The following is a 26,947-nucleotide window of genomic DNA, read 5'->3' as shown; positions in this document are numbered from 1 at the left end:
TGGAGAACGATACATTTTCCATTATAGGATTTATATTATACATTAGATTTTTTATTATACGACGGGAGTGCATGTGAAGATATTAAAGGAATCCCATAAATAAGGTATAATTTGTAAGTACATAATTTATGTTTTAAACTATGATAAATTACTGAACTGCTTAATTTGAATACTGCATTCTTTAATGTATTGATTTTATGTTTAAACGGTAACTTAAATAATCTATAAACCAGTACTATGAACAAGATGCTTTTGATATTGCGAAACTTGTTTATTTGTTTATTTATTTGTTGCAAGTAAATTATCAAACCACTTTGATGGTTTCCACTCCGCCTCTTCCGGAAGCGCTCGTGGCGCGCTGACGTCAGTGAGGAAGGCGTTGCGGACTGCGCGAGCTACAGAACGAGCGAAAGGGAATCAAGATGGCGGACCTCGAAGATGTAACGCTGGACGGGAGGCCGCTCCAATCGCTCCGTGTGGCGGATTTGAAAGCCGCGCTGGAGGAGAGAGGGCTTCCGAAAAGCGGACAGAAGAATGCCCTCGTCAAGAGGCTCAAGGGGGTGAGTGAAAGCTTCCGTTTCATCGGGCCCGCAGAGTCCAGAGACCGTGATTCAGAGGCCGAGCGTCGGTGGTCTCGCGCTAGCCGCTAGCGCGCACTAGCTGGACCGCTTGGACAGTGTATCATCATATATCCCCCGCGGATGCCCGTGTGTGATTGTATGCGAGATGTGCTAAAGCTCGGTTTATTTTCGCTGAATCTGCAGCGTTGCGTGTGTGATTTGGAGGGTGCAGACGTCGCAGAGGGTTCTGGGGGGTGCACTTGTGTTTACAAATCTCCGGGCGGCCGTGAACTGTGAGGATTTTTAACTTGTCGGCGGGATCGCGCTTTGTGTGCATAATGTGTTAGTGAGTGAAGATTATGAAACGAGGGGGCGCTTACAAGTGGTAAATAGTGTTTTTGAATGATATGTGCCTGTTCTTGAAACGGTAGCTCTTGAATGTCATGTGCTTCGCTGAAATAAACACTTAAGTCGCAGTTGCGGGGGGTGGGGTGTATGTGATTGATGTTGTTGGCGCCGCTGTTTTGAAGTTTAATCGGAAGTTACTGTTGTAAACAAACACCTGTCTCTCTCTTATTTCTAATTGAGCCCCCCCTTACTTACTTTATTTCGTGCACTACGGTTTTTGATAAAGTACGTATACTGTAAGAATAAGTGCGTGAGTTTGATATATTCGATATATTTTGGTATCGTCAGTGCAGACGTGTTCATATAGTTTACTTGGTAGGACATTGCTTTAGCTTTGCAAAGTTCATAAGTTTTGTCCCAGGACTGAACATGTCATGCACAAATATGTATATATATATTATATGTACTGTAACCTGTTTAAGTGTAAACCTATTCAGCTTAGAATTTAATATTACTGTCTGTTTTTGATCATAAAGTTTGTTTATGCCAGAGCTGTATATATCAGATCCCGTTCAAAGGTTAGAAATGTATGTTTCATATGTGTACTTGTGTGCTTGGTACAGTTAATAAAGTATGCATTTCTGTCACTTTTCATGTGCAACAGGCTCTCATGTTGGAGAACCTTCAGAAAACCTCCTCTCATCACATCGGCCTGCAGCCCAACTCCCGGGTGAGCTAAAATGCAACGCTTCGTAGTTTAAACAAATATGTAACTGTATGTTATTAATAACTGGGTTCCTGTACTCAAACAAGCAGACTATATTGAAATATATGTGTTCTTGTTTAGATTGGGGAGGAAATGAGCCAGAACAGTTTTATTAAACAGTACCTGGCAAAACAGCAAGAGCTGCTCAGACAGCGATTGGAGAGAGAGGCACGAGAAGCTGCAGAAAATGACGGTGAGTAAAAAAGTATTTGGCAATAAAGCAATAAAATTTACCTGTACTTGCTTGTTTTGTAAGATTAAATGATTACTCCATTTAACTCACCCCCATGTCGTCCAGAATGTTGATCAGGGATGTGATTTTTCCATATAAATACGGAATTCTGTATTGTTTGACCTTGGTGGGATGACTTGTCTAAATCGCGTAAATCCAATGAGTTACATTTTTGTGATGGTGAGGGGGTATGCGCACGTTGTTTGTAGATGTGCGCTTCGCCGTCATCCAACATGTATCCCAGAAATTATGTTTGTTTGAGTTCATGCTGTTAATAGAAATTGGTTAATGCTTGACAGATTGACGGCTGGTCCACGCACTTTTTTGTGGGAAAGCACATGAAACTAATCTCATCAATTATAATCAATCAAGTTATCATGTATCAGAAATAACTATTTATGTAGAAAGTTTATCATTTGCATGTGTTTATGAGTTTTGCAAATGTTCACATTTTAGAAATTTAAGACTTTGAGCGACAAAGATGCTAAAGTGAGCTGTTGCACACATACTCATGGACACAAACTCAAAGCCCACGCACAAAGATGTGCGTTTTAAAAAAGCCCGCAAACACATAATTTCTTTGCGCTTGACAGGAGATATAAACACAAATTATCTTGTAATGCCACGACTGATAATTTGTGTTTATAAGTGAACAACCGTTCAGAAAGAAATCAAATGTGTTCGTGTATGGATCCGCGCTTATCACTACAGGAGACAAAAGGAAAATCACTTTTATACCTTTAAAAAGATGAATTATATTTAATTTATAGAATGAAAACAGTGTTATTATTCACTTGATTCTATTTCTGTACCTATAGGACTGTAAAGGGGATCGCACACCGGCCGCGCAGCGCCGCGGTTCTTAAGATATCGAACACATTGTTTTCTATGAGTATATACGCACACCGGCACCGCCAATTGCCGCCTGTCCGCGCCGCCCAGCTGTGACTCAGGAAGTTGCTCAAATCCCTGTAGCGCCACTCACATAGTTTAACATTAAATAACATCATATTTGTCCCAAATCATTAACGATTAACTAGGGCTGCACGATTAATCGTTTTTAAACCGAAATCGCGATGTGAATGGATGCGATTTTCGAATCGCAAGAAATGCGATTATTTCGATTCAAAACTATTAAATATAACAATCATCTAGTACGCAGTTTTTGACAGTTCGCTTCATGCGCATTTTACGTTTGATGCAGTTTAGACCAATAGAGTGCATGAACACTGAGGTGCTGACTACACGTCATCACACCATTTGGAAAACATGAGCGCGAGCAGCAGTTCAACTCCTAAACAAAGTGTACGGCCATATGATTCCCGCGATGCGGAAAACACGGACAGAATCGAGAAATGCATACAAATGGAATTAACTGCACAACGCAGAATGTCATGAAGTTGGCAGATTTTGGATTCAGTCATTTTAAAAAACGCATTATAACTCATTAACCGGCAAATGAAAGGACAGAAATGCGCGAAAACATTTCCCTTTTGTGTAATGTTGGACTTAAAGAAAGGTGTATATACGTCCGTTTCTCTTCATGCATCGCAAACAATGACAAGCGCCTCATCAGACTATAAGCAGGTTTCATTAAAGCCCGGAACACAGCAGACGAAACAGGTACATTATACTTTCTTGCACGCGCACATCTGCACCGCTTTGAATATTTACAGGCATGAGGGTTCATGAAGCGCGCACACAGAGAGCAGTCAGCACACGCGTGATCACTAAACTTAAGTTTTCTTTCTTGTCTAAGTGAACATAAACAGCTGGATGTTTATCAGTAGGCTATATTGAAGCAGAGCAGTTTTAAAGCTGTCTTGTGTCTTAAAGTGACAGTAACCTGGTGCTTTCTGTGTCAGAAATGTTTATTACACACCAAAAATTAAAATCACTCCTTACTCTTAACTGAACAAGCTTCTGCAGCTCCACATTTAAAATCCTACAGTGAGGACTGTGCAGTCTTTTATTTGTACTTTTTGCTTATGTTAAATCATAGATTCTAATAACTAATATATTTACATTTATTACAGATGCCTGAAAAGTAAAACAAGATGAGTATAGTCTTATGATTAAAAGAAAAACTAAACATTTGCTTGTCAGATGCATTGTTGTAGTGACAGCCAAAATACATTGGCCTATATGTTATTTTAAATAAAACTTTCAAAAAAAAATTTAAATTGTATTTTTTTTAATGTTCTTAGATTAAAAAAAAAGTTTGTCTGCAGAATAGCAAAGTCCTGCAGACAACTTGGTACAATGTTTAAGAGGTTTTAAATAAACAGTAGCACAGCATCTTTCTTTGGTGCTATTAAAACCACCACAACAAACCTGGATGTAGCTCTTTTATTATATACTAATGAATCGCACTTTAAATCGCGAATCGCAATTTTGATCAGAAAAATCGCAATTAGATTTTTTCTCCGAATCGTGCAGCCCTACGATTAACATTGGCTGCTAACGTATATTTTGCATTTTGAAGTAGATGCTATCTGACGAAGCCCCGCTATTTAATGTGCACTTCCGGTTTACAATACCTCCGAGTTGTCCTAGATGCGACTCGACGCTGCTCGGCCGGTGTGCGATCCCCTTAAGACCTTACTTTATTTGTAACTTTGTTCTTTTCTGTTTTATGTGCTTGTAATCTTGATTTGTTCTTGTAATTAATTTAACCAGTACTATATTGTAAAATTAAGTAGTTTGAAATTACTTGTAGGTTTTCAGGTCCACCCTATTTCAAGGTCCGCTCAGTTAAAAATGGTATGGCTTTGTCACTGATGGACCGAGTATGTCGAAATAAAATTATTGCAGATGTAAAATAGTAAGGGAATGACACTTGTTACAGTTTTGCACATTTATCAACCCATTTAATGAAATATTGTTTCGGTTACTAGTAAAATGTTTACATTTTATAATCTAAATTGTTAGTCAGAATTAAAATAATTATAATGGTTATAATGTATTTTTTGTGTATGTTATGGTGGTTTTGGGTTCCTTCCTTCCTTTTTTTGTCCATGGTCAATCACATGCCTGGTTGATGTCTTTGTTCAGTTAAGAAGAAATACAGTTTTTTAGGAAAACATTCCAGGATTTTCCTTAATTCAATAGACTTTATTGGACTTTATTTTGTCATTGATTATTGATCATTTCTTCTTAACTTGTCTTATGTAGGAACAGACCAGGAAGACCACACAGAGGCACACGACGGCACAGTCTGTCCTGCCCCTAACCAGGTTAGAAACATAATTGCTTTGCTTTACTCATTTTTTGTTCATGAAATAATAATTCTTGATTTATTGTCATTATTTGTTATTTGCTCAAGATTGTGTTAACTTTAGAGTCTTTTTGGGGTACATTTTAACCATTCATCTTCAACACATCTGTTTTCATCAGGATGTTGCTCCAACCTTAGTTGACCAACACAAGCCTACAGCAAGTGAGGGCAATGAGCACAGAGATAAAGAAATGCCCGGACAGCCATCACCCTCCACACCTGCCCAACCTGGGGCGATAGCTTCTTTGTCAGTGCGAGTTGTTGGTGAAAGAGGGCCGACTTCAAGCCACGTAGCAGCCGATAGTGATGACGACAGCGGGGACGATGATGAGGAAGAGTGGAAAACGAAGGCTCCGCGGAGTCGTAAAGCAGAGCTGCCAAAAAGCCAACCGTTGAGGGAAAGATCCAGTGGCTCACAGCAGCAGCAGCCACCCCCCCAACACATACCTTTGCAGCTCAGACAGCCCACTCCACCACCGTCTCCTCCACCTGAACTTTCTTTTCCGCTCCCAGACACCCCTAAACAGAGCCCCCCTAGTCCAGGAGAGCCACCGTCTAGGCAGCGCATGTCTAGCTCTTCCAGCTCTGGTAGTTCAAGTAGTGACAGCCGTAGCAGTAGCCCAGAACCAGCGGGCGACTCCACAGAACGCAGACCCGGACCTCTGACCTTACTGGCGCGTAAAATGGCATCTGAAGGAGCTTTTTCTGGGACGGGCAAGCATGGTAGGGAGGGGGTTGATAGGCAGTCTGCAATTACCCACACAGCAAATGCAGCATCAGTTCTGTCATACCCTAGTTCAGTGATCTCCAACCAGGGAGTTAGTGTTGTCAGGACGGCAGTGATAGATGAGAGCAATGCTTTGGAGCAGGATGGGGAAAGACGTCATTCATTGGGGCAAGAGAACGAAAAGCGGGAAAGACAAAAAGAAAAAGAGAGGATGAAAGCTCTTGAAAAGGAGAGAGCACTAGAACAGGAAAGACGTGAGCGCGAAGAAGCTCTAAAACGGGAGAGGGAAGAGAGAGAGAGGGCTTTGGAACTACAGAGAATAGAGAGAGAAAAAGAGCGAGAAAGACTAGAGAGAGAACAGGCTCTGGAACGAGAAAGGCAAGAAAAAGAGAGACTGGAGAGAGAGAGAGCTTTAGAGAGGGAGAGGCTGGAGCAAGAGAGGATAGAAAGAGAGCAAGCTTTTGAGAGGGAGAGACTAGAGCGAGAAAGGAAAAAAAGAGAGAAAGCTTTGGAGAAAGAGAGGATAGAAAGAGAGAAAGCTTTGGAAAAAGAGAGGATAGAAAGAGAGAAAGCTTTGGAGAGGGAGAGGATAGAGCAAGAGCGGATAGAAAGAGAGCAAGCTTTGGAGAAAGAGAGGATAGAAAGAGAGCAAGCTCTGGAGAGGGAGAGACTGGAGCGAGAGAGGATTGAAAGAGAGCAAGCTCTGGAGCGAGAGAGGATAGAAAGAGAGCAAGCTTTGGAGAGGGAGAGGATAGAGCGAGAGCGGATAGAAAGAGAGCAAGCTCTGGAGCAAGAGAGGATAGAAAGAGAGCAAGCTTTGGAGAGAGAGAAGATAGAAAAAGAGCAAGCTCTGGAGCGAAAGAGGATCGAAAGAGAGCAAGCTTTGGAGAAAGAAAGACTGGAGAGAGAGAAGATAGAAAGAGAGCAAGCTCTGGAGAGGGAGAGACTGGAGCAGGAGAGGATAGAAAGAGAGCAAGCTCTGGAGCGAGAGAGGATCGAAAGAGAGAAAGCTCTGGAGAGGGAAAGACTGGAGAAAGAGAGGATAGAAAAAGAGCATGCTTTGGAGAAAGAGAGGATAGAAAGAGAGCAAGCTTTGGAGAAAGAGAGGATAGAAAGAGAGCAAGCTTTGGAGAAAGAGAGGATAGAAAGAGAGCAAGCTTTGGAGAAAGAGAGACTGGAGAGAGAGAGGCTAGAAAGAGAGCAAGCTTTGGAGAAAGAGAGGTTAGAAAGAGAGCAAGCTTTGGAGAGGGAAAGACTGGAGAGAGAGAAGCTAGAAAAAGAGCAAGCTTTGGAGAAGGAAAGACTGGAGAGAGAGCAGCTAGAAAGAGAGCGTGCTTTGGAGAAGGAAAGACTGGAGAGAGAGAAGTTAGAAAGAGAACAAGCTTTGGAGAAGGAAAGACTTGAGAGAGAGCAGCTAGAAAGAGAGCAAGCTTTGGAAAAGGAAAGACTGGAGAGAGAGCAGCTAGAAAGAGAGCAAGCTTTGGAGAGGGAAAGACTGGAGAGAGAGAAGTTAGAAAGAGAGCAAGCTTTGGAAAAGGAAAGACTGGAGAGAGAGCAGCTAGAAAGAGAGCAAGCTTTGGAAAAGGAAAGACTGGAGAGAGAGCAGCTAGAAAGAGAGCGTGCTTTGGAAAAGGAAAGACTGGAGAGAGAGCAGCTAGAAAGAGAGCAAGCTTTGGAGAGGGAAAGACTGGAGAGAGAGCAAGCTTTGGAGAAAGAGAGACTGGAGAGAGAAGCTGCATTGGAGCAACAGAAACAAGAAAAAAAGGCCAAGGAACAGGAAAGATTGGAAAGAAAGAAGTCTTTGGAGAGAGAACAACTTGAAAAGGAAAGAGCTTTGGAACAAGAGAGGTTGCAAAAAGAACAAGCTCTTGAGCGTGAGAAAGAAGCACAAAGGAAAGCAGAACAGGAGAGAGAGCAAGCCTTGGAGAAAGAAAGAGAGGAGAAGGCTTTAAAAGAAGAAACGGAGAAAACATTGGCGGAGAAGGAACAAAAAAGAATACAGGAAGAAAAAGAGAAGGCTTTGAAACATGAAAAAGATGAGGAACGAGAGAAAGAAAGAGAAAGCCGTCTTCCTCCATGGAAACGTGGCCGTGATATTAGTGCTTTCTCCCGTCCAGTGGCTAAAACTCCTGAGAGTCATTCAGGGAAGCCTGGTGGTAGTGAGGATGGGGATCCTCAAAGTGTCAGCAATGATTCTCAATCTACAGAGTCTGTCCCACAACAGTCACCCACACCCATAACACCATTATCCCCTCAGTCCTCCTCTAAGAAATCTCGCATCCTCAGAGATACTCCTTTGACTACTCCTCTCCCATCATCTCCAGCTTCTGTGTTGAAGAGACCTCGGACCTTCTCAGACAGACCTATGCCACAAGTTCCCATAATTCCGTTACCAACTAAATCTGAAGAAGTGCAAGAAGATGCTGCTAAGGACCCTCAAACGTCACTGCAGACTGTCAGCCAATTCCCAGATGAGCGCAAATCCCCAGATGTGCCTGCCCAAAAACATGCATCACAACAGGAAGAGAAGAAGGAGGCATCAAAAGCATGCAGAGAGATCCAAGACAATGAAGAAGACACTAAACATGAAACGGTTAGGAAAGTTAGGGATGAGGAACAACCTCCTTCATCCCCTCCAGAGAAGAAAAGAGAAAGGGAGACCGTAAAGAAAGAGGTGGAGAAAAGAGAAAGAAAATCATCCTCCTCCTCCAGTGATAGTTCCTCATCTGACTCAGATTCTGGGTCTTCTTCCTCTTCACGTTCCTCTAGTTCATCATCATCCTCGCAGGAGAAAACCCATTCTATTCCAGACAGTAGGAAGGTGAGTGGTTCAAAGGTACCTCATGTTTTCATCTGTTCACTCTTGCTCTCATTTTCAAACACTTGGCTTAAATCATTTGTGTTCAAACTAAAGCAATGTTAAGAGCATCATGAAATTGCTTTGAATGGCATTGAAGTCTCCTTGTAGTCAATAATTTTATCAGTTAAAAGTCATCTTTGAGCATCATAATAGCATATATAAAAGTTAAACATGTTACAGTATAGTGCCATAGAATAAAAAACTGTATTTACTTAGGCATAGATGAGTAATAAGAGTTCTGTACATGGTAATGACATATCGTGAGCCTCACACGTGTGTGTACGCCAAAGACTGCTGGAAAACAGGCGACTCTCAACATAACACAAACTGTGACGCTACAGCCGAGATGTATGCCCCCAATATTAAATTAAATAATAAATTAATTACAAAGTTGTTAAAATGCTAAAAACAGAAAAAAGTTGTGACTGCTACGTTAGCGTTACATGCTAATTAATGCTATAGCGTTTAGGCTGAAGTTCTACTATTGACTTTACAGTTACTTTTTGCAGGTCCAAACTGAAAAAAGCCACAAACTTACCACTCAGAATCTCCAAACAATTTGTTGTTTCTCAAAATTGATAAGCCTGATACAGGCTTAAATATAAGGTCTGTTCACTACTGGCATGAGCCTCAGAGCAGAGCTCAATAGTATTATTCATGACCCTTACAGATATGACAAAAATAGACCATTTCATTCAAAGGTCCTCCTAGAGTTGTAAATGGACATGTAAAAATGTTTCTGGATAATTTTTGCACTTAATAAAGTTATATACCTTCTATGTATAACATGCGCGAGTATTACCAAAACAACCATAGCGGCCTACTGGACTATGTTTGTGCTGCTTTTAATGTTTCCCAAAAAGGTTACAAAAAACTTTCAAAAGTATGCAATGAAAGGTAGGTAGAGAGAGACCTTGTGACTTGATGTCACCCCTTCAACTTTTTTAGACAAAACAAATGGGTCAATGTGCTGCATCGTCACAAACGTTTATCATTTTTTGCCTTGGAAATTAAAATGTTTAGAAGATGCGTATAACAGATCTCAATAAGCTACTGTACATGCGCACAAATCCGAAGCTCATCCCTAGAAATCAGCATCTCAAGGTTTCAGACAGCACTCAAATGCTAACCGAGTTGGTTTTGTTGTGCTTGAACAAACATGTTTACAGAAAATTAGGTTGTAGGGACTAGTGATGCGCGGGTCTGGGATTTTTCCAACCTGCGGGTCCTGCTTTAATGAAATTATTTGGCCTGCACTGTATCTATTTTTACAACCTGTCCCGCAACCATTAAATAGACATACTAGGCATTGTAATGTAAGCGAAAATAGGCTTTATTTCAGCCTAAAAGTGCTTGGAAACGAGCATTATGTTAGATCGCCATGTAAACTGGCAAAAACATATGCTTATAAACCATAAAAACAGCATGCTCATATTCATAACAAGATAGAATAATGATACACATTTTCAACATTTACAAAACAACATTTTTATTCATCTGTATAAAGGAACTGTAAGGGGCTAATCACACCAAAAGCACTTTAAACGCTTGAAAATGCAAGGCGCGTTGCACTGCCTTTTTAAAGAAAGAGCAGTGCAACGCGGCTTTTTATATTGCTAAGCAACCACCGAGTCAGCTGTCTTGTCAATCAAATATTGAACCGTGAGTGCTCTTTTGCTGTTAACTGTCATATTAGCAGAAACTTTAAGGGAACACGCCAACATTTTGGGAATTTAGATTATTCACTGAATCCCCCAGAGTTAGATAAGTCCACACATACCTTTCTCATCTCCTTGTGTGCTGTAACTCTGTCTGACGCTAGCTGGAGCCATTCACTTGCAGTCTTTGTGCTAAGCTAAGCTAGCGGGGCTGTGTCAGACAGAGTTACAGGACGCACGGAGATGAGAAAGGTATGTATGGACTTATCTAACTCTGGGGGATACAGTGAATAAGCTAAATTCCCAAAATCTGGGCATGTTCCTTTAAAAAGAGGACGCTTGTTTGAGGGTAAGAGGTGCACAAACACGCAGGAGAGAGTGAGCAAGTGGAATCCGGTTCTTCAAAGCAACTGTAAACTTCCCTCACCACAACATAAGGCCCGCCTCTCCCCCTCATTCGATTGGACAATGGAAAGACGCGTATGATGTTGGGCGCTTCTCCGCTCTCAGCCCTCCTTCAAAAGCACATGCTGTGGCTGGTGGCAAAAACCGCAAAGGCGCTCGGCGCGCATAAACGGCACGCAAATGCTCCCTGCCCATAGAATATCATTCAAAAAACGCTTAACGCACAAACGCTTTTGGTGTGATTGGCCCCTAAAACCTCTACATTAGATTTATAAGCTTGATCTTCTTTTTCTTTTAATTATGTAACTTATCGACCTTAATTTTCCCACATCTCGTCTTCAATCTTCACTTTAATTTCTCTGTTTGTTTTGTTGTGACTGGCGGCGGGACCTGCTTGGCGCTTTTGTGACGTGAGGTCAAAGGTTTAGGGGCGTAGCAAGTTACGTTGCTACGTAGGCCTACTAGGGATGCTCCGATCAGGATTTTTGCAGCCGATACCGATTATTGATCTGTTATCTTTGTGATCGGCTAATTCCGATACCGATTTTTTTGTAAGCTGATATGCAAGCTCTTTTGATGAGTGTAACTGTTAACATTTTTTCTAGATAAAGTAATACCACAGATGTTGCCTTTGTTATATTACTTGCAGTAATTAGGTATATTATTGTTTTAATAGAGACTCTAATAAATAAGCGCAACAAATATTTCTTCTGCAAAGAGATATTAAATATCTCTTTAAAAAGGTTTGTCTCCTAGAAGTAATGAAAATAAAACACGTCACAGTTTTTACTGCATGAATTAAATATACACGCATTTGTATGAAGTATAAAAGTTCTTTAGTCAAGAGCAGAGGGTGATTTTATTGAGAGATGAAATAGGATACTGCAGCTTTAAGACGTGAGAGAGATCGCTCTGTTCACACGCACTGATGACCGGCTGCTGTGTGTGTGTGCGCGGCGGCTGAAGAGCAGCTGTCTGGAAAATGAAAGTTTAAACGCTCAAAACTTTAAAACGCATGCAAATAATAAACTTTTGGCATAAGGATGCAATTGTCCGCGATAGATATGTGTTTTATACGCTGTTTGATGGGAATGTAAAGACGCGTGGCGCTGTTGACCGGGGCGCGTCCTCATAGAAAATACGCATATCTCTGTAAAAGCAGAGAGAGAAATACAAATCTGCATGTCGCACATGAGCAACGGCTTGTAAAAATGCTCGCGCTATGTAAAAAATGTCTCTAATTGCAGCCGCATTCAGGATCCTTTTGATTACAAAAGTAAACAGAAAGATCGGTTTATGAGATCGGCAAATTTAGCGAGCACTGATCGAGTCATTTAATGCCATTATCGGCCGATACTGATCGGCAGCCGATTGATGGGCCTACGTATTGTAACCTTATCAAACAACCTAATAAAATATGAAAATATATTCCCAAATATTTAATATAATTTATAGACAATTGCATGCAACATACATGGGTTTTTTGTGCCCCAACCCGCCCCGCAAATAAAGTGACAATTTCTTTACCCGACCCGCGGGTTATGAGACGACCCACGCATCACTAGTAGGGAGGTTCTGAAAGGTAGAGAGAGGATTTATTTACACAGTGTGTAAAATTTCTAAATTAATTGCAAATGTTAAAATTGAGAGGTTTTGACTTTTTTTACTAAAATAAATGATTAAATTAATAAACTGGTACCTGTTAAAATATCTCATTGTCTGCTCTATGCTTTTGCCATCTTGATTGTTTGTATTTATCTTAAGTGAATCGTAATACGATCACATTTGTATATAAACGCATCTCTGATCAAAAATGCCAGCACGCTGACTCCACATCAGCACACAAGACTATCATTAGTTCTCGTGACTACGTGTTTCATCACAACTCGTATGACGACTAGTGATAAGACTCCTGAGAATGATTGTCTTACTTACTAACATGGGGTCGACGTGTTACCATTTATGATTTAGATGTTTACAATCAAACATGACATTGTTCGATTAATAAACTCTCAGAATATGACTCGTTTTCAGTTTTTACATTTCATTGCTCCTTTTTTAAGTTTGGTTAACGCGGCACGGAAATCTGCCAAAGTTCAGATTTTTCAACTCGTGCGTTTCCCGCGGCAACGCTTAATTCGTGTGTACCGCGCCGCAGGATGCCTAATCGCATCTTTGCATTGACTTAACGTGCAAATCACTCGCACTTGAATTGCATAGCACCCTAGTTTCATGTTGTTTTTAAACTACAAAATGTAATACACTTTCCTATTTACATTAAAGATCTTAACATTTAATTTCCTATCTTCCATAGTCTAAAGACATCCAGAAAGACATTTCATCTCGGCACACTGAAAAAGATAGCCAATCTGTGGCTGTGATTGAAAAGCCTCCTACAGCCCAGCGTAAAAAACGTGTTTTCACAGAGCAGGAGGAGAAAGATGTGAGCAATGTAGACGTCATTCAGACTAAGGTCAGTATTCAACTACCTCTGGACTACATGATTAATTTTCTTCCAAAACCCAGATTAAGCCTGGTACCATTTTAGTGCCACATTTTACAGACAAGGCCTACATTAAGCCACGATTAGGCTTTAGTTAAATTATGACATTAAAGTAGCTTTTATTAAAGTTTCCCAGAAAAGACGGTTATGCATTTGGAGACAAAACAATGGCACTGATATATTTTAAGATGTTTCAGTGCAAGTTGCATTTTTGTCTGGGATGAGGCTTTAATCTTGCACTTAAAGCTGGACAAACATGACTGTATTGATGTGCCCGCTTTCCATTTCAATTCAGAGGCCCTGCATTGAGCTGCAGGAGGAGAAGACAACAGAAATGAAAAAGGAAGATACTGGTGAAGATGAGACTATGGAAAACACTACAAGGTCTGTCTTATGCAACCATTTTATTACAGTCTGCTGCAATGCACCAAAAAAGAAGAATGCAAAAATACCTGATCATTAACATTTTTTATTAAAGCAGTTAAGAACAGAGACTCCCTAGCATTGATGGAGAGAAAAAAATTATGGTTGTCTTGAGATTATTGTATATAATGACCTTGAACATCATGCAAAACTATATTACACTGGTGACATGGTTTTGATCACTTGAACAATATCAGTGTTGAATTAGCATTGATAAAAGGTGAATGTTCAGGAGCTGTATAAATTAATGCATAATAATTAAGGCAATGGAAAGTTAGCTGTTTTTAAATCTTAACAAAATAGTTTCTTTAAATTATTTTATTGTTTGTAATTAAATATCAGTTATGGTTCTTATAAATGGCATTATTATTTACAAAATGTAGGTTTACTTTCATATGACTTGTCCCCATTGCAGATGTTAAACCAGATATGTTTTTGACACAGCTTAACCTTATTTGCATGTTGTTGCTGATGAACGATTTTATCTTGTAAGCTTGTGTTTTTATTTAAGTCATTTTGAAAGACATATGAGAGACATTTATTCTTTGAAAGTTTAGCTGTAAGCCAGTAATATTAAGAATCAACATTATTTCTGTAAGTGTACATATGCAAGATTTTGGATAAATCTCTCACCAGCTAAATTTTAAAGCGCTTGTGTGAATTGCGCACAGGCAATCAGCGCGGCCGCCTCTCGGGCCGGTGTTAATGGGGTCCTGCCGCAGTGAGTCTCGCGCACCTCCCGTTCTTTCATCCAAACATGGTTGTACTGCGCGTTATTTGACCAATACCACCGGGCTCAAGGTGGCCCATTAGCTTTGGGCGTGCGGTGTTAAATGAATTCGCCGAGTCCTGTACGTTTCTAGTCATTAGAGAGGCGCTGATAGGTGCGTGATCTCATTGTGCGTTACGCTGCTCGACGCGAGTGAGGGAGGAGAGAGATGCTGCTGCTGCTTCTCTCATACTCGCATCTCAAAATGCGGCGTAGCGCTTTTCTCTGTGTACTCTATTTGGTGTTAATATGTGGATTTGAGCACGTAGTGGATTGATAGTATGATAGTGTGTGTGTATGATAGTATTTTTTCGATCGTTTTGTTGGCCGCTTAAGGAATGGAAGAGACGCGTCTCTCCACTCAGCGGGATGAGCGCTACGTTCAGTGGAGCTTTAATTTGGAGGTCAATGTGAAACTGCAGGCGGAATGTTATAGATATTATATATAGAGAGATTCTAATGTTTTACTAAGCAGATGGGGATTTCGGGTGATATGTGTGGAGTAGGCCTGCTATTGCTGCATGTTATATAGAGAAGCGTTTGACAGGTCTGTTCTGGAGTCAGTTGTTGTTATGGACCTTTGAAAGTTGTTTTGAGCATGTCAACTTAAAGTGTTTCTTTTTAAGTTAAATTTTACTGGTCTTCACTACTTCACATTTCTGGTGAATTTTTCAATTTATTTGGCAATTTATATGTCTGGCATTTATTTTAATACTCTGTAATAATTAACTTATTTTATTAAACTTATTTTAATGTCATGTATTTTATAATTTTCTCGTTTTTTTTCTTATTTCTATAAGGTTTTTCATATGTCCCTTATGTTTCTATTTTCTGCCTTCTAATAATTATTGCATTGAATTGAAATTAAACCTTTTTTTTTTGCTATCTCTTACCGTACTTTCCGGACTATAAGCCGCACCGGAGAATTAGCCGCATCATTCAAAAATGCGTCATTAAGAAGAAATTACATATATAAGTCACAGTAGGCTATACGTCGCGTTTCTTTTTTTTTTAAGAAAATTATTTCACAAAATCCAAGCCGAAGAACAGACATTTAATCTGGAAAGGCAAGTTATTCAACTAAACAATAGCAGACAGAACAGCAGGCTGAATAAATATCTGTACATTAAAGTAATATTATCAGTTACTTGAAGGACAAGTTCGGTGTTTTGCACTTGGGGCCCTGTTTTCGGATTGTTTGTGATGAGGTGGAGCGGTTTTGACTGAAATTCCGACGTGTGCGGGTACCCCGAGAATTTTCGGGTGTTTGTTATTTCACCTCCCACCTCTACAATGGGTGTATAGGTGCACTGGAACAATCCATCCTAAAATGCATTAAACTTTCGTTTACAAAGACGTGAAACTCACCGAGTGGTCAGGGGTGTTCACTGATATACTCACACAAAGATCGCTGCAAAAGATGCTTTCCAACAGGTGTTTTACCATTCGTTGTAAACTTGTGGACCTATTTTTCCAAACACCTCACACCCATATATTCTTCCATTGAGAGCTTGAATAATAGACACTCCAGCCCAGTTGGTGGCGATAATCCGCCTTTGCCAATTGCAAGAATACAAAGTCAATGGAAGTATTACAAAGTCTAATACAAGTCAATGGAGTTGGACAAAAACTATGATAAAACCTGTTGGAAAGCATCTTTTGCAGCGATTTTTGTGTGAGCATATCAGTGAACACCCCTGACCGCTCGGTGGGTTTCACGTCTTTGTGAACGAGGGTTTGGTGCATTTTGGGAGGGATTGTTTCTGTGCACCTGTGCACCCGTTGTGGAGGTGGGAGGTGATACAAGAAACACCCGAAAATTCTCGGGTCAGCATCATGTGTCGAGGTTTCGGTCGGAGTCGTTCTGTTTCGTCGTGAACGGTCTGAAAGCAGGGCTTTAGGTGTAAAATACCGAACTTTTCCTTTAAACGATAAATCATAGCATACAGAACTTACCTGGAAGGTTGAATAGGCTAAATTAACTGAACAAACCAACTAGCGTGAAGTTCGCAGACTCGTCATCATTCCACATTACTGAATCCATTGAATTACATAAATACAGGAGCAGCATATGGCGGACTCTCACGGCTGTAGACGGTAATGTTGTCTCTTGCCTCATAAATGTCAAAATTAATTCATACTGACTTATAAGGCGCACCTGACTATAAGACGCAGCACCAACCAAGTTATGAAAAAAACGCGGCTTATAGACCGAAAATTATGAAGACTTGTGCATAATTTTTGTAATGTGAGTTTTGAAATATCCCTCTCTTTCACAGTAGGGAGGTGAAGGAAGCAGTCATGGCTGAGCCCGAGAAGCTTCCAGAGGGCAGTGAGGAGGTAAGACTACAGAATAGTGCTGGGCCGACCCAACTCTACCATTTACTATAGACAGCGTCCAAACAAAGAGGCAAACAACATAAAGAGGTTTCACCCTTACTGATTTTTAAAAAAAATAAAGAAAAGAATGAAATAAACATTGACTTTTATTAATGTTATAACTTTTCCAGATGCAGTCACATGCAGGCTTTTTCCAAAAAGTTTATTTGTAGTCCTCAGTACTTGCTTGTAAAAAGCATAAGTAGTCTTGTTGATATGGTTAAAATCTGGTCTAGTTTGTTTGCCCTCTTTGTGGTCACAGATCATGTAGCTGTTGTATGAACCTGTGCTGAGGCTGTCTTAAACAGAAGCAGCAGGGAGATCTCTCTCAATTTGGCTGATGTTTAAAACCCCCTTGATTGCTTTGTTATAAAGGTGCTCATGCCTCTTCCATTGCCCTTATTGGTACCTGCATACAACTGCTACTACCTCTACTGCAGCACCACTGTCCCAAGCATCATGGCTATACCAGCAGATATGCCATTGAATCTGCTCTGCACATCTGGCAACAATGGAGTTGGCTAGGAGCACCTGTTTTTTGGACTGATAATGAGAGGCTGGGTAAAGTTGGGCGTGGGCTGTCATCAAAGATGATACGGCGGTCTCGTATGCCCGTGACAGTGTGGCTCAGAGAATGTTTTTTTGAGGATTGTAATGGACTTTTATTGTTACGTCTGGACTGTTAAAGCTGGCAGTTTTGGTATCGGATAGTTTTCCTGTTGCTCACTACATTATGGGACTTTTCTGTTGCTTCACAAGGCTTCAATAACATTGTGATGGATGTTTTTGCTTTTCGATGCCAAAAAAACATTTTGGACTTAATGTTTTGTACCACAGCCGTGATCGCTGGACTCACCGTTGTCGGAATTTCCGCAATGGATTATCACAATGAAACAAAGTCGCAACAGAAAACATCATCAGGAACAGCTTGCAGAATCATCACATGGACACCTTTGATTCAGACAATATCAAATCTTATCTCCCGTTCATTTTCACCAATATGTTGAAAGACTTTTCCACCTTTCCAGTTACAAGATGGACATTTTCAGACTTCTACACGAAAGCTCTTCTGCCAACCCGCTGTCAGATATCTGCCCAAACTTCCCAGCCTTCCTTGATTGGACTCTTGTTGCCTAGATACAGTAGATGCAGACGTGCGATTGGGCCATTCCCAACCCAGTGAAGAACATGTGTCAATGGTACCGGGAAATAAGTAGTCACTCTCCATTTTCTACTTTACAAGTTTTACCTAGACAATGCAAATGTTTAGCCCAAACTCCCTGGTAACTCATAAATGGAGCTATTGACTACATAACAAAGAGGAGATAGTTAGGCCACTGCAGTAGTAAAATAAGTTTTTTGGATATGATTTTTTACACTTTTTGAATAACCCAATACCTCAACCAGTGGAGATTCTCAGTGTGATAGATATTGGTAATCTAAACTGCAGTATGGCCTTTAAAGAAAGTCTTTGTGTAGGAGAGGACAGACCGCATCTTTAGACAAGTAATTATATAGTAATAAATGCACATTAGAGACGTGCTAAATATGAAAAATATCATTCAATTCCAGTGGGTACACTGAAGAGGCGGTCTATCCTAATAAACTTCCCGTCATTTTTTATAACCTTTCTTGATAGCTCTCTGCTGTTTGGTCTCTTTATCTCTCTCTCTCTTTACTTGTCTTCGAGTGTTTCTCTCATGCACACGCACTTTTGTTCTTTATCATAGTTTTTTATTCAGTATATCTCACCTTTTCTTTTTGCCTTGGATTTGTTTATCTTTCAGAGCACCACGCCAAAGACCTTCTCCGCCCGGCGAATCTCGCTTGGCAGTAAGTACCTAAACGCTTTCTCTATTGTTCGGTTTTTGTCGGGACTTTTCACTTTATATGATTGCAAGAGTTTCCTACCATGCAAACCTAACAATGCACAAAGATAAGCTTGAAGTCTGAATCTGAAATCAGGCCATCTGTAATCTAAAGGTAGCAAACCGTCTCCTGGAGCGGTGAGTTCGGAAGGGGAAGTGGAGAGCGCGAGCGTGTCTGCTTCTGGTAGGAAGAGGAGATGGGGCTCAAGTACAGCCGTCACTGCCAAGAAACCTTCAATCAGCATCACCACAGACTCTCTAAAAGTAAGAAAACTATAATGTTAACAAGAAGTTGTTGGTAACCACTTATATACGCCAAATTAAGGGGTATTTTAAGATTTAGATTAATCCAGGACTAGGTCTTAGTAGTTTTTACAAACATACTAGGGCTGCATAACGATTAATCGGGACTAATCTTTTGCAGAATAAAAGTTTTTGTTTACATCATATATGTCTGTGTACTGTGTATAATAATTATACACACACATGCATGTATAATTAAAAAAGTAAGTATTATAGATTACATGTTTATATATAATATAAATTATGTATTAATATAAAAATTTATATACACATGTAAATACTTTTTGAATATCTATGTGTGTGTATTTATTTTTACATAATTATTAAACACACTACACACACGTATATGATGTAAACAAAAACTTTTATTTTGCAAACGATTACTCCCATTTAATCGTTATGCAGCCCTAAAACATACCTTACAAAAACCAATAATGGTTTGCATCTTGAGACAAAACAATGTCACTGATATATGTTAAGATGTGTCAGGACATGCATTTTAGTCTGAGACTTGGATAAGCCCTGTCCGGGTTTTAGTCTTATTCTGATCACATGCATTTTTTCTCCTGTGCAGTCTTTAATTCCTGACATCAAGCCTAGCTTGGGCCAGGAGGCCGTTTTAGACCTGCATCCAGAGGAGATGCATCTTTCAGGCGAAGAGGAAGGCGGAGAGAGAGGCGACCAAGACTTGAAAATCAGGCGAACTGTAACACAGGTACGTGTTATTCCCTCTGCTTGAAAATAAATTAATAAATCGGACTACAAAAATGTTTTGGATAAATAGATGCATGCATGTTGAAGTAAACTTTGGGGTTCCCAAATACAGGTTGTGCCATCTGAGACACAAGAGAATGGACAGAAGGAGACCAAAAGAAGTGATCGTGAAGATGAGGAGGAAAGAAACGACAGGCAGCGCAGACTTAGCCAGGAGGAGAAGACGGAAAACTCCATTCAAATTTCTGTGGATGCAGAGATGTCCTCCCCTGGACGTGATGTAGACACGAAGACGGGTGAGAATTACGAAAGGAGCAAGTCTTTAATAATGACGCTTTTTTTATTGCATGGTACCCCACGGTTTGGGTCGGGTCAGCTTACTTTTGGGAGCTTTTCCACTGGGTGCGATACGTAGTACCTGATACTTTTTTTAGTACCACCTCGGTCGGGCTTCCAAGCGAGCTGAGCTGATACCAAAACGTGAAAACACTGTAGATCATTGATTGGTCTGAGGGAATCGTCACTACCAGCGTCATCACTATAATGGAAAAGATTAGCTTTACCTTCATGCTAGCTTGCGCTGTCTCGAGTAAACCTGTTAAATGCAACTTAAATGAGGCTCAGTGGAGCGCGTCGACTGACGCCACAGGTTTTTGTACAGAAACTGTCATGTGACACAGAGGTAGTGATAAACACTACCACATTTGTGGTGGCCAATTTAAAATTTTTTGGCGGACTGAGAAATAAATGAACGTATGGGAATGTATAACAACGCTCTCACTTGTATGATGTCACAGCAGTAGGCAGCACAAATATAACGACACGCCTATAATCCCTCCCACTTCGAAGTGTTACTAAACTTGATGGAAAAGCTAACCAAGCCAAAAGTGAGGTGACCTGGCCTGGCCCAAACCGTGGGGTGCCGTGCAGTGGAAAGAGCCATAAGAGCCTGAAGTGGTGTAGACTTTCTCTCATCCCTTTATTAGTTTTTTCCAAGTGTGCCGCACAAGCCCTGAAAAGTGAATCCAAAACGTCTCAATCGGCCCCCAGTGACTGGTCCCAGTATAGGTCATAAACCCCACCTCCCCCATGTTATTCAGTGGGACTTGAGACCAACTAAACAATTTAATTACACTAGTTTTTATCATGCTGATGTAAATTCAAGTGTTTGTTTTAAAATAAGTTTGTTTTTAGTTAGTTATTTAATGCTATAAAAACAGTGTCACGTCATGATTGACAGCTGTAATATGTGCCTTCTGCGAGGGCGCGGCCCTGATTTCGCGACTTTACTTCCTGCTCACTACTGCGCAGGACTGGTCCTGAAATCGCTACTGTGCAGACTCCAGACCCAAGATGTCAGCGTCGTATTGGGACACTGGCAGCTTCACTTTTCACCAATGGAAGAGAGCGAACGGACATCGGGTCCATCTATTTTACAGTCTATGTTTTTCTTATGTAGTGACTCCCAGTGACACACTGATTCGGCGATCCATTAGCCAGCAGAAGTCAGGAGTGAGCATCACCATCGATGACCCAGTCCGCACAGCCAAGCAGCCCTCCCCTCCTCGTGGCAAGCTCTCTAACATCGTCCATATCTGCAATCTGGTGAGCATCATTGTGTCCTCTTTATTGCAGTGCTATACATATACAGTATCCATACTCACGGTTTTGATGCGTTTTAAGGTGAGGCCGTTCACACTGGGGCAGTTGAAGGAACTGCTAAACCGCACGGGTGCTGTAGTCGAGGAGGCTTTCTGGATCGACAAGATTAAATCTCACTGTTACGTCACAGTAAGTCTTGATTTTTGTCTTTGTAGATTCGAAAATACCCGTTTTCTTGCTTTATTTGAGGATCGTTTTCTTGTCTCTCAGTACTCCAGCGCAGAAGAGGCAATGGCCACACGGACGGCACTACATGGGGTTAAATGGCCCCAGAGTAACCCAAAGTTCCTCAGTGTTGACTTCTGCCTGCAGGAGGAGGTTAGGATTACAACGTCATGATTAAACCATGTTTGGTTTTCCATGTATCTCCACTTATTCCTGGCTTTTCTCTTAGTTGGACTTCCACAGGGGTCTGGGTCCAGCTGGAGAAAAACCACCAGAGGAGGCACGTGGGGCGGCCCCTACAGGGCCAAGCCGTACAGTTCCCCAACCTCTTCTTCCAGACCGTGACCAATGGGCAGAACGAGAGAAGGAGATGGAAAGGCGCGAAAGAGCGCGCGCGGAAAGGGAATGGGACCGGGACAAGGTGAGAGACTTCACCAAACCCGGAGAAGAACGGGAGGCTGGGGCCAGACGGTCGCGGTCTAGAGAACGTGAGAGGCGGCGCAAGGAGAGAGGGAAGAGCAAAGAGAGAAAGACAGAGAAGAAGGGTGAGGACCTATTGCTTTTTGTACATAGCAGAGTTGTATTCAATTGTACTATTTTAATCTTATGCATGCATTTTAGAAAAAGCTCCAGAAGAGCCACCGGCGAAACTGCTGGATGACCTGTTTCGCAAAACCAAAGCGGCACCCTGCATATACTGGCTCCCGCTTAATGAAGAACAGGTATGTATATTTCATTAGTGGTGGTGAATTTGAATAAATCTAAGAATTATTCTTTTAGTGACAATCCAAACATGCTTTGCATTGCAGGCAGCACTGAGGGTAGAGGCTCGTGCCGAGCGCATGAGAGAGCGAGAAAAGCGGAGAAAGGAGATGGAAGAAGAGGAGGATAAAAAGCGCGAAGAGGAGCGCAGGGAGAGAATGAAGGCCAGCGGAGCGGCCGGAGGAGAGAACGAGAGAGAGCGAGACCGGGGTCGAGAGAGGGACCGCGAGGCGGATAAGCGAAGAGAAGGATATCGCAGGCCTGCCGGAAACAGTGCGAGCGGCAGCAGAAGGTCAAGGAGCCGGAGTGACCCTCCGCCCAGAGACCGACGGCGCTAATGAAAATCTGGAACTGTCCAGTTTGTAAGGCCCTTTCCTGTACGTGCCGTAACAGCTCTATGCCTACCTTTCTGAGGACCAACTCAGACTCGATACAAACACACACACACACACACACACTGCATAAAGATGCACACAAGTGCACACACTCATTGGGACCACGGTGGTGCTGTGTCTCCATGTAGACTCTTGTCTCGTCGTCTGGGCTTTTAAGACTCCTGGTGTTCATTTCCCCTTCTCAGTGTTAATAGACTTCTGGCATAACTGGGCCGCACTGCAAGACATCATCTTATTTGAAATGTCACCAGCTGATGGTAAAGCAGGGACTCTTCTGTTTGTAAGGGTCCTGTCCTCGAGCCCTAACCCACAGCCTCTGCCCCTCTGTCATGTTTTTAGGTAGTTTTTTTTATTTTGAGGTTTGGTGATGTCTTCGTTCTTCTTCAGTGTAGTGCAGGAGGATGAGTGATGCTGCCTTCTTAAAGAAATGATGATGATGATGAAGATGATCTGAAAGCTTTGGTGTGACCAGACTCGTCATTTAAACCAGACTACCATGTGTTTTCTCCTTTGTTTCCCCTCTCGTTCATATTTTCTTGTCGTTTTATATCGTCCGCTTTTTACCACACTTTTGCTGTTACCCGCGTTGCCATGGAGAATGGGATGCATATTTAACCTTTTCACATTTGGTTTTAAAGTTTTTTTTTATTGTTTTAGCGTAAATGCTGACATTTGCTTTCTTTTTATTTTTTTTGTTTGCTCCTGTAAGTGCTGAATGTACAAATAATAAAAGGTTACATCTAAGATCTGAAATGAGGTTTCTTTATTGAGTTACAGGTTTACATCGACCTTCACTGATTGGGTCTGTGAATAAGCGGTCTACACAGCATGTGTTTTATAAAGACACATTTGCTGTTTTTGGACATCTCTATTTAGCTACTTCGACCTTTGTTTTTCCTGTTCACCTGAAATAATAATCATATTGCTTACAAATAATTTCAATGTATTATTAATCCTATATATTTAAAGGGGACATTTCACAAGACTTTTTTTTAGATTTAATATAAATCTTTAGTGTCCCCAGAGTACATATGTGAAGTTTTAGCTCAAAATACTGCATGTTTAATTTCCACTTTGTAGGTGTGAGCAAGAATGTGCCATTTTGGGTGTGTCCATAAAAATGCAAATGAGCTGATTTCTGCACTTAATGGCAGTGCCGTGGTTGGATAGGGCCGATCAGGGGGTGGTATTATTATAATAACATCCCCTTATGACATCACAAGGGGAACCTAGTTTCAATGACCTATTTTTTCACATGCTTGCAATGACTGGTTTAACAAAACTAAGTTACTGCGTTGATCTTTTTCACATTTTCTAGGTTGATAGAAGCACTGGGGACCAAATTATAGCACTTGGAAAAGTTCAGATTTTTTGATGATATGTCCCCTTTAAAGGGGTAGTTTACACAAACATTTAAATTGTTGTTCTAAATCTGTATAAATTTCTGTTTTGCTGAACACAAAGATATTTTGAGCAATGTTTGTAGCTAAACCGTTTCTGAGCACCATTGACTTCTATAGTATTTCATTTTCCTGCTATGGAAGTCAATGCTGCTCCTGTTTTCTGCTTCTTTAGAAATATCTTCCTTTGTGTTCAGCAGAGCAATGAAATGTATACAGGTCCATAACGACGGGTGAGTAAATGATGACATAATTTTAAAGGGGCCATGGCACAAGACTTTTTAAAGATGTCAAATAAATATTTGGTGTCCCCAGAGCACATATGTGAAGTTTTAGCTATAAATACCATATAAATAATTTATTATAGCATGTTAATATTGCCACTTTGTGTGTGCAAAAATGTGCCGTTTTGGGTGTGTCCATTAAAATGCAAATGAGCTGATGAAATTCAAACACTGATCACCATAATGGTGGTTTGATGCAATTAAAACTCAATTGTGCTTTTCTCTGCACTGAATGGCAGTGTTGTGGTTGGATAGTGCAGATTAAGGAGCGGTATTATTATAATAAGAGCTCCTTATAAGGAGAGCCACATTTCAACGACCTATTTTTTCATGTGCTTGTAGAGAATGGTTTACCAAAACTAAGTTAGTGGGTTGATCTTTTTCACATTTTCTAGGTTTCTAGCACTGGGGACCCAATTATAGCACTTTAACATGGAAGAAGTCTCATTTTCATGCCATGGTCCCTTTAACCATTATGGTTATATTAAACCCCTTTTTATCTCTGGTTTGCTCATTTACATTGTTTCATTCACACTATGTATATGTGGTTGTAACATTTCTTTTAAGATTGCTTTGCTTATTAAACTGTCCATACAAATTCGGTTTTGTGGGATTTTTTTGCTAAAGACTAAACCTGACCTCACATCCAGCTTTACTGCATCCATAGCATCTGCGTTCTCTGAGCATTAAATTAAGTCTTCGAGGTTTTTTTAAGGGCAATATGCCATATCTCAGCTTGTATATTGGTGTGTATTTTTACATAAATGATCTCAGCAGTGGGTTATACACTCACCGGCCACATTAATATGTACACCTGTCCAACTGCTCGTTAACGCAAATTTCTAATAAGCCAATCACATGGCAGCAACTCAATGCATTTAGGCATGTAGACATGGTCAAGTTGATCTGCTGCAATTCAAACCGAGCATCAGAATGGGAAGAAAAGTGATTTAAGTGATTTTGAACGTGGCATGGTTGTTGGTGCCAGACGGGATGGTCTGAGTATTTCAGAAACTGCTGATCTACTGGGATTTTCACACACAACCTTCTCTAGGGTTTACAGAGAATGGTCCGAAAAAGAGAAAATATCCAGTGAGTGGCAGTTCTGTGGGCGGAAATGATGCCAAAGGTCAGAGAAGAAAGGCCAGCCTGGTTCGAGCTGATAGAAAGGCAACAGTTACTCAAATAACCACTCGTTGCAACCGAGATATACAGAAGAGCATCTCTGAACACCTCAAACCTTGAGGCGGATGGGCTACAACAGAAGAAGACCACACCGGGTGCCACTCCTAGTCCTGACAGCTAGGAACAGGAAACTAAGGCTACAATTCACACAGGCTCACCAAAACTGAACAATAGAGGATTGGAAAAACGTTGCCTGGTCTGATGAGTCTCCATTTCTGCTGCGTCATTCGGATGGTAGGGTCAGAATTTGGCGCCAACAACATAAAAGCATGGATCCATCCTGCCTTGTATCAACGGTTTAGGCTGGTGGTGGTGTAATGGTGTGGGGGATGTTTTCTTGGCACACCCATTAGTACCAATTGAGCATCGTGTCAACGCCACAGCCTACCCGAGTATTGTTTCTGACCATGTCCATCCCTTTATGACCACAGTGTACCAATCATCTGATGGCTACTTCCAGCAGGATAACGTGCCATGTCATAAAGCGCAAATCATCTGTACTAAAATGGCCCCCAAAGTCACCCGATCTCAAACCAAAAGAGCATCTTTGGGATGTGTTGGAACGGGAGATTCGCATCATGGATGTGTAGCCGACACATCTGCAACAACTGTGTGATGCTATCATGTCAATATGGACCAAAATCTTTGAGGAATGTTTCTGGTAGGTTGAATCTGTGCCATGAAGGATTAAGGCAGTTTTGAAGGCAAAAGGGGGTCCAACCCGGTACTAGTAAGTTGTACCTAATGAAGTGGCCGGTGAGTGTATTTTATGCAGTTATCATTCACACACCACAAGGAGGCAGACTTGCCACAAATCTACAAGTCACATGCTTGCCACATGCTCTCTCTCAGGCCTGCGTTCATCAACTCCAGTCCTCGCGACCCACCTCCCAGAACGTTTTCGTTGTCTCTCTATAGACGGTTTCAGCAATAACAACAGACGCCTTGCCTGAAATTTAGGCAGCTGCATGAGGGGAGGAGTGAAAAAAGCTTTAACCTCCTAAGACCCGAGCTTGTTTGTCTTTTTTATCCGTTTTGGGGTTAGGAAGAACCAATAAATATAATAACCAAATATTTTTCATTGAACATGAAGCAGTGTAATTGGTCCACATTTGTGTTCAACAGAATTCCAGTTACACAGAATTAAGTATTATGGTGCAAACATTAAAAAAATGTTTTGTCCACGTATGTGGTCTTAGGACACTCCACTTTTTGTGAAAATATGCTAATTTTCCAGCTCCCCTATAGTAAAACGTTTGATTTTTACTGGTTTGGAATCCAATCAGGGTCTGGCAGTACCAC

The 26,947-nt window shown here is 41.1% G+C and overlaps 1 protein-coding gene across 2 annotated transcripts; it reads left to right on the top strand.

Annotated features, from left to right (window-relative positions):
- Nucleotides 1-297: 297 nt before the first annotated feature.
- acin1a (apoptotic chromatin condensation inducer 1a) lies at nucleotides 298-23,529 on the top strand. 2 transcript variants are annotated; one of them, XM_055201549.2, is made up of 18 exons: nucleotides 298-560; nucleotides 1,573-1,638; nucleotides 1,756-1,867; nucleotides 5,081-5,142; nucleotides 5,303-8,731; nucleotides 13,148-13,306; nucleotides 13,632-13,720; nucleotides 16,811-16,868; nucleotides 18,695-18,740; nucleotides 18,891-19,039; nucleotides 19,653-19,793; nucleotides 19,905-20,088; nucleotides 21,252-21,397; nucleotides 21,476-21,583; nucleotides 21,665-21,772; nucleotides 21,849-22,164; nucleotides 22,241-22,341; nucleotides 22,429-23,529. In XM_055201549.2, exons 1-18 carry the CDS (start codon nucleotides 423-425, stop codon nucleotides 22,717-22,719), a joined length of 5,703 nt encoding a protein of 1,900 aa, XP_055057524.2. In that variant the 5' UTR covers nucleotides 298-422; the 3' UTR covers nucleotides 22,720-23,529. The 2 variants fall into 2 exon arrangements, with proteins under 2 accessions (XP_055057524.2, XP_055057523.2); XM_055201548.2 differs by having other exon boundaries at nucleotides 16,808-16,868.
- Nucleotides 23,530-26,947: the final 3,418 nt, after the last annotated feature.

This window comes from Misgurnus anguillicaudatus, chromosome 2, assembly GCF_027580225.2.
Source record: "Misgurnus anguillicaudatus chromosome 2, ASM2758022v2, whole genome shotgun sequence".
NCBI classification, from domain to species: Eukaryota; Metazoa; Chordata; class Actinopteri; order Cypriniformes; family Cobitidae; genus Misgurnus; species Misgurnus anguillicaudatus.
This window is presented reverse-complemented; position numbering and strand designations above follow the sequence as displayed.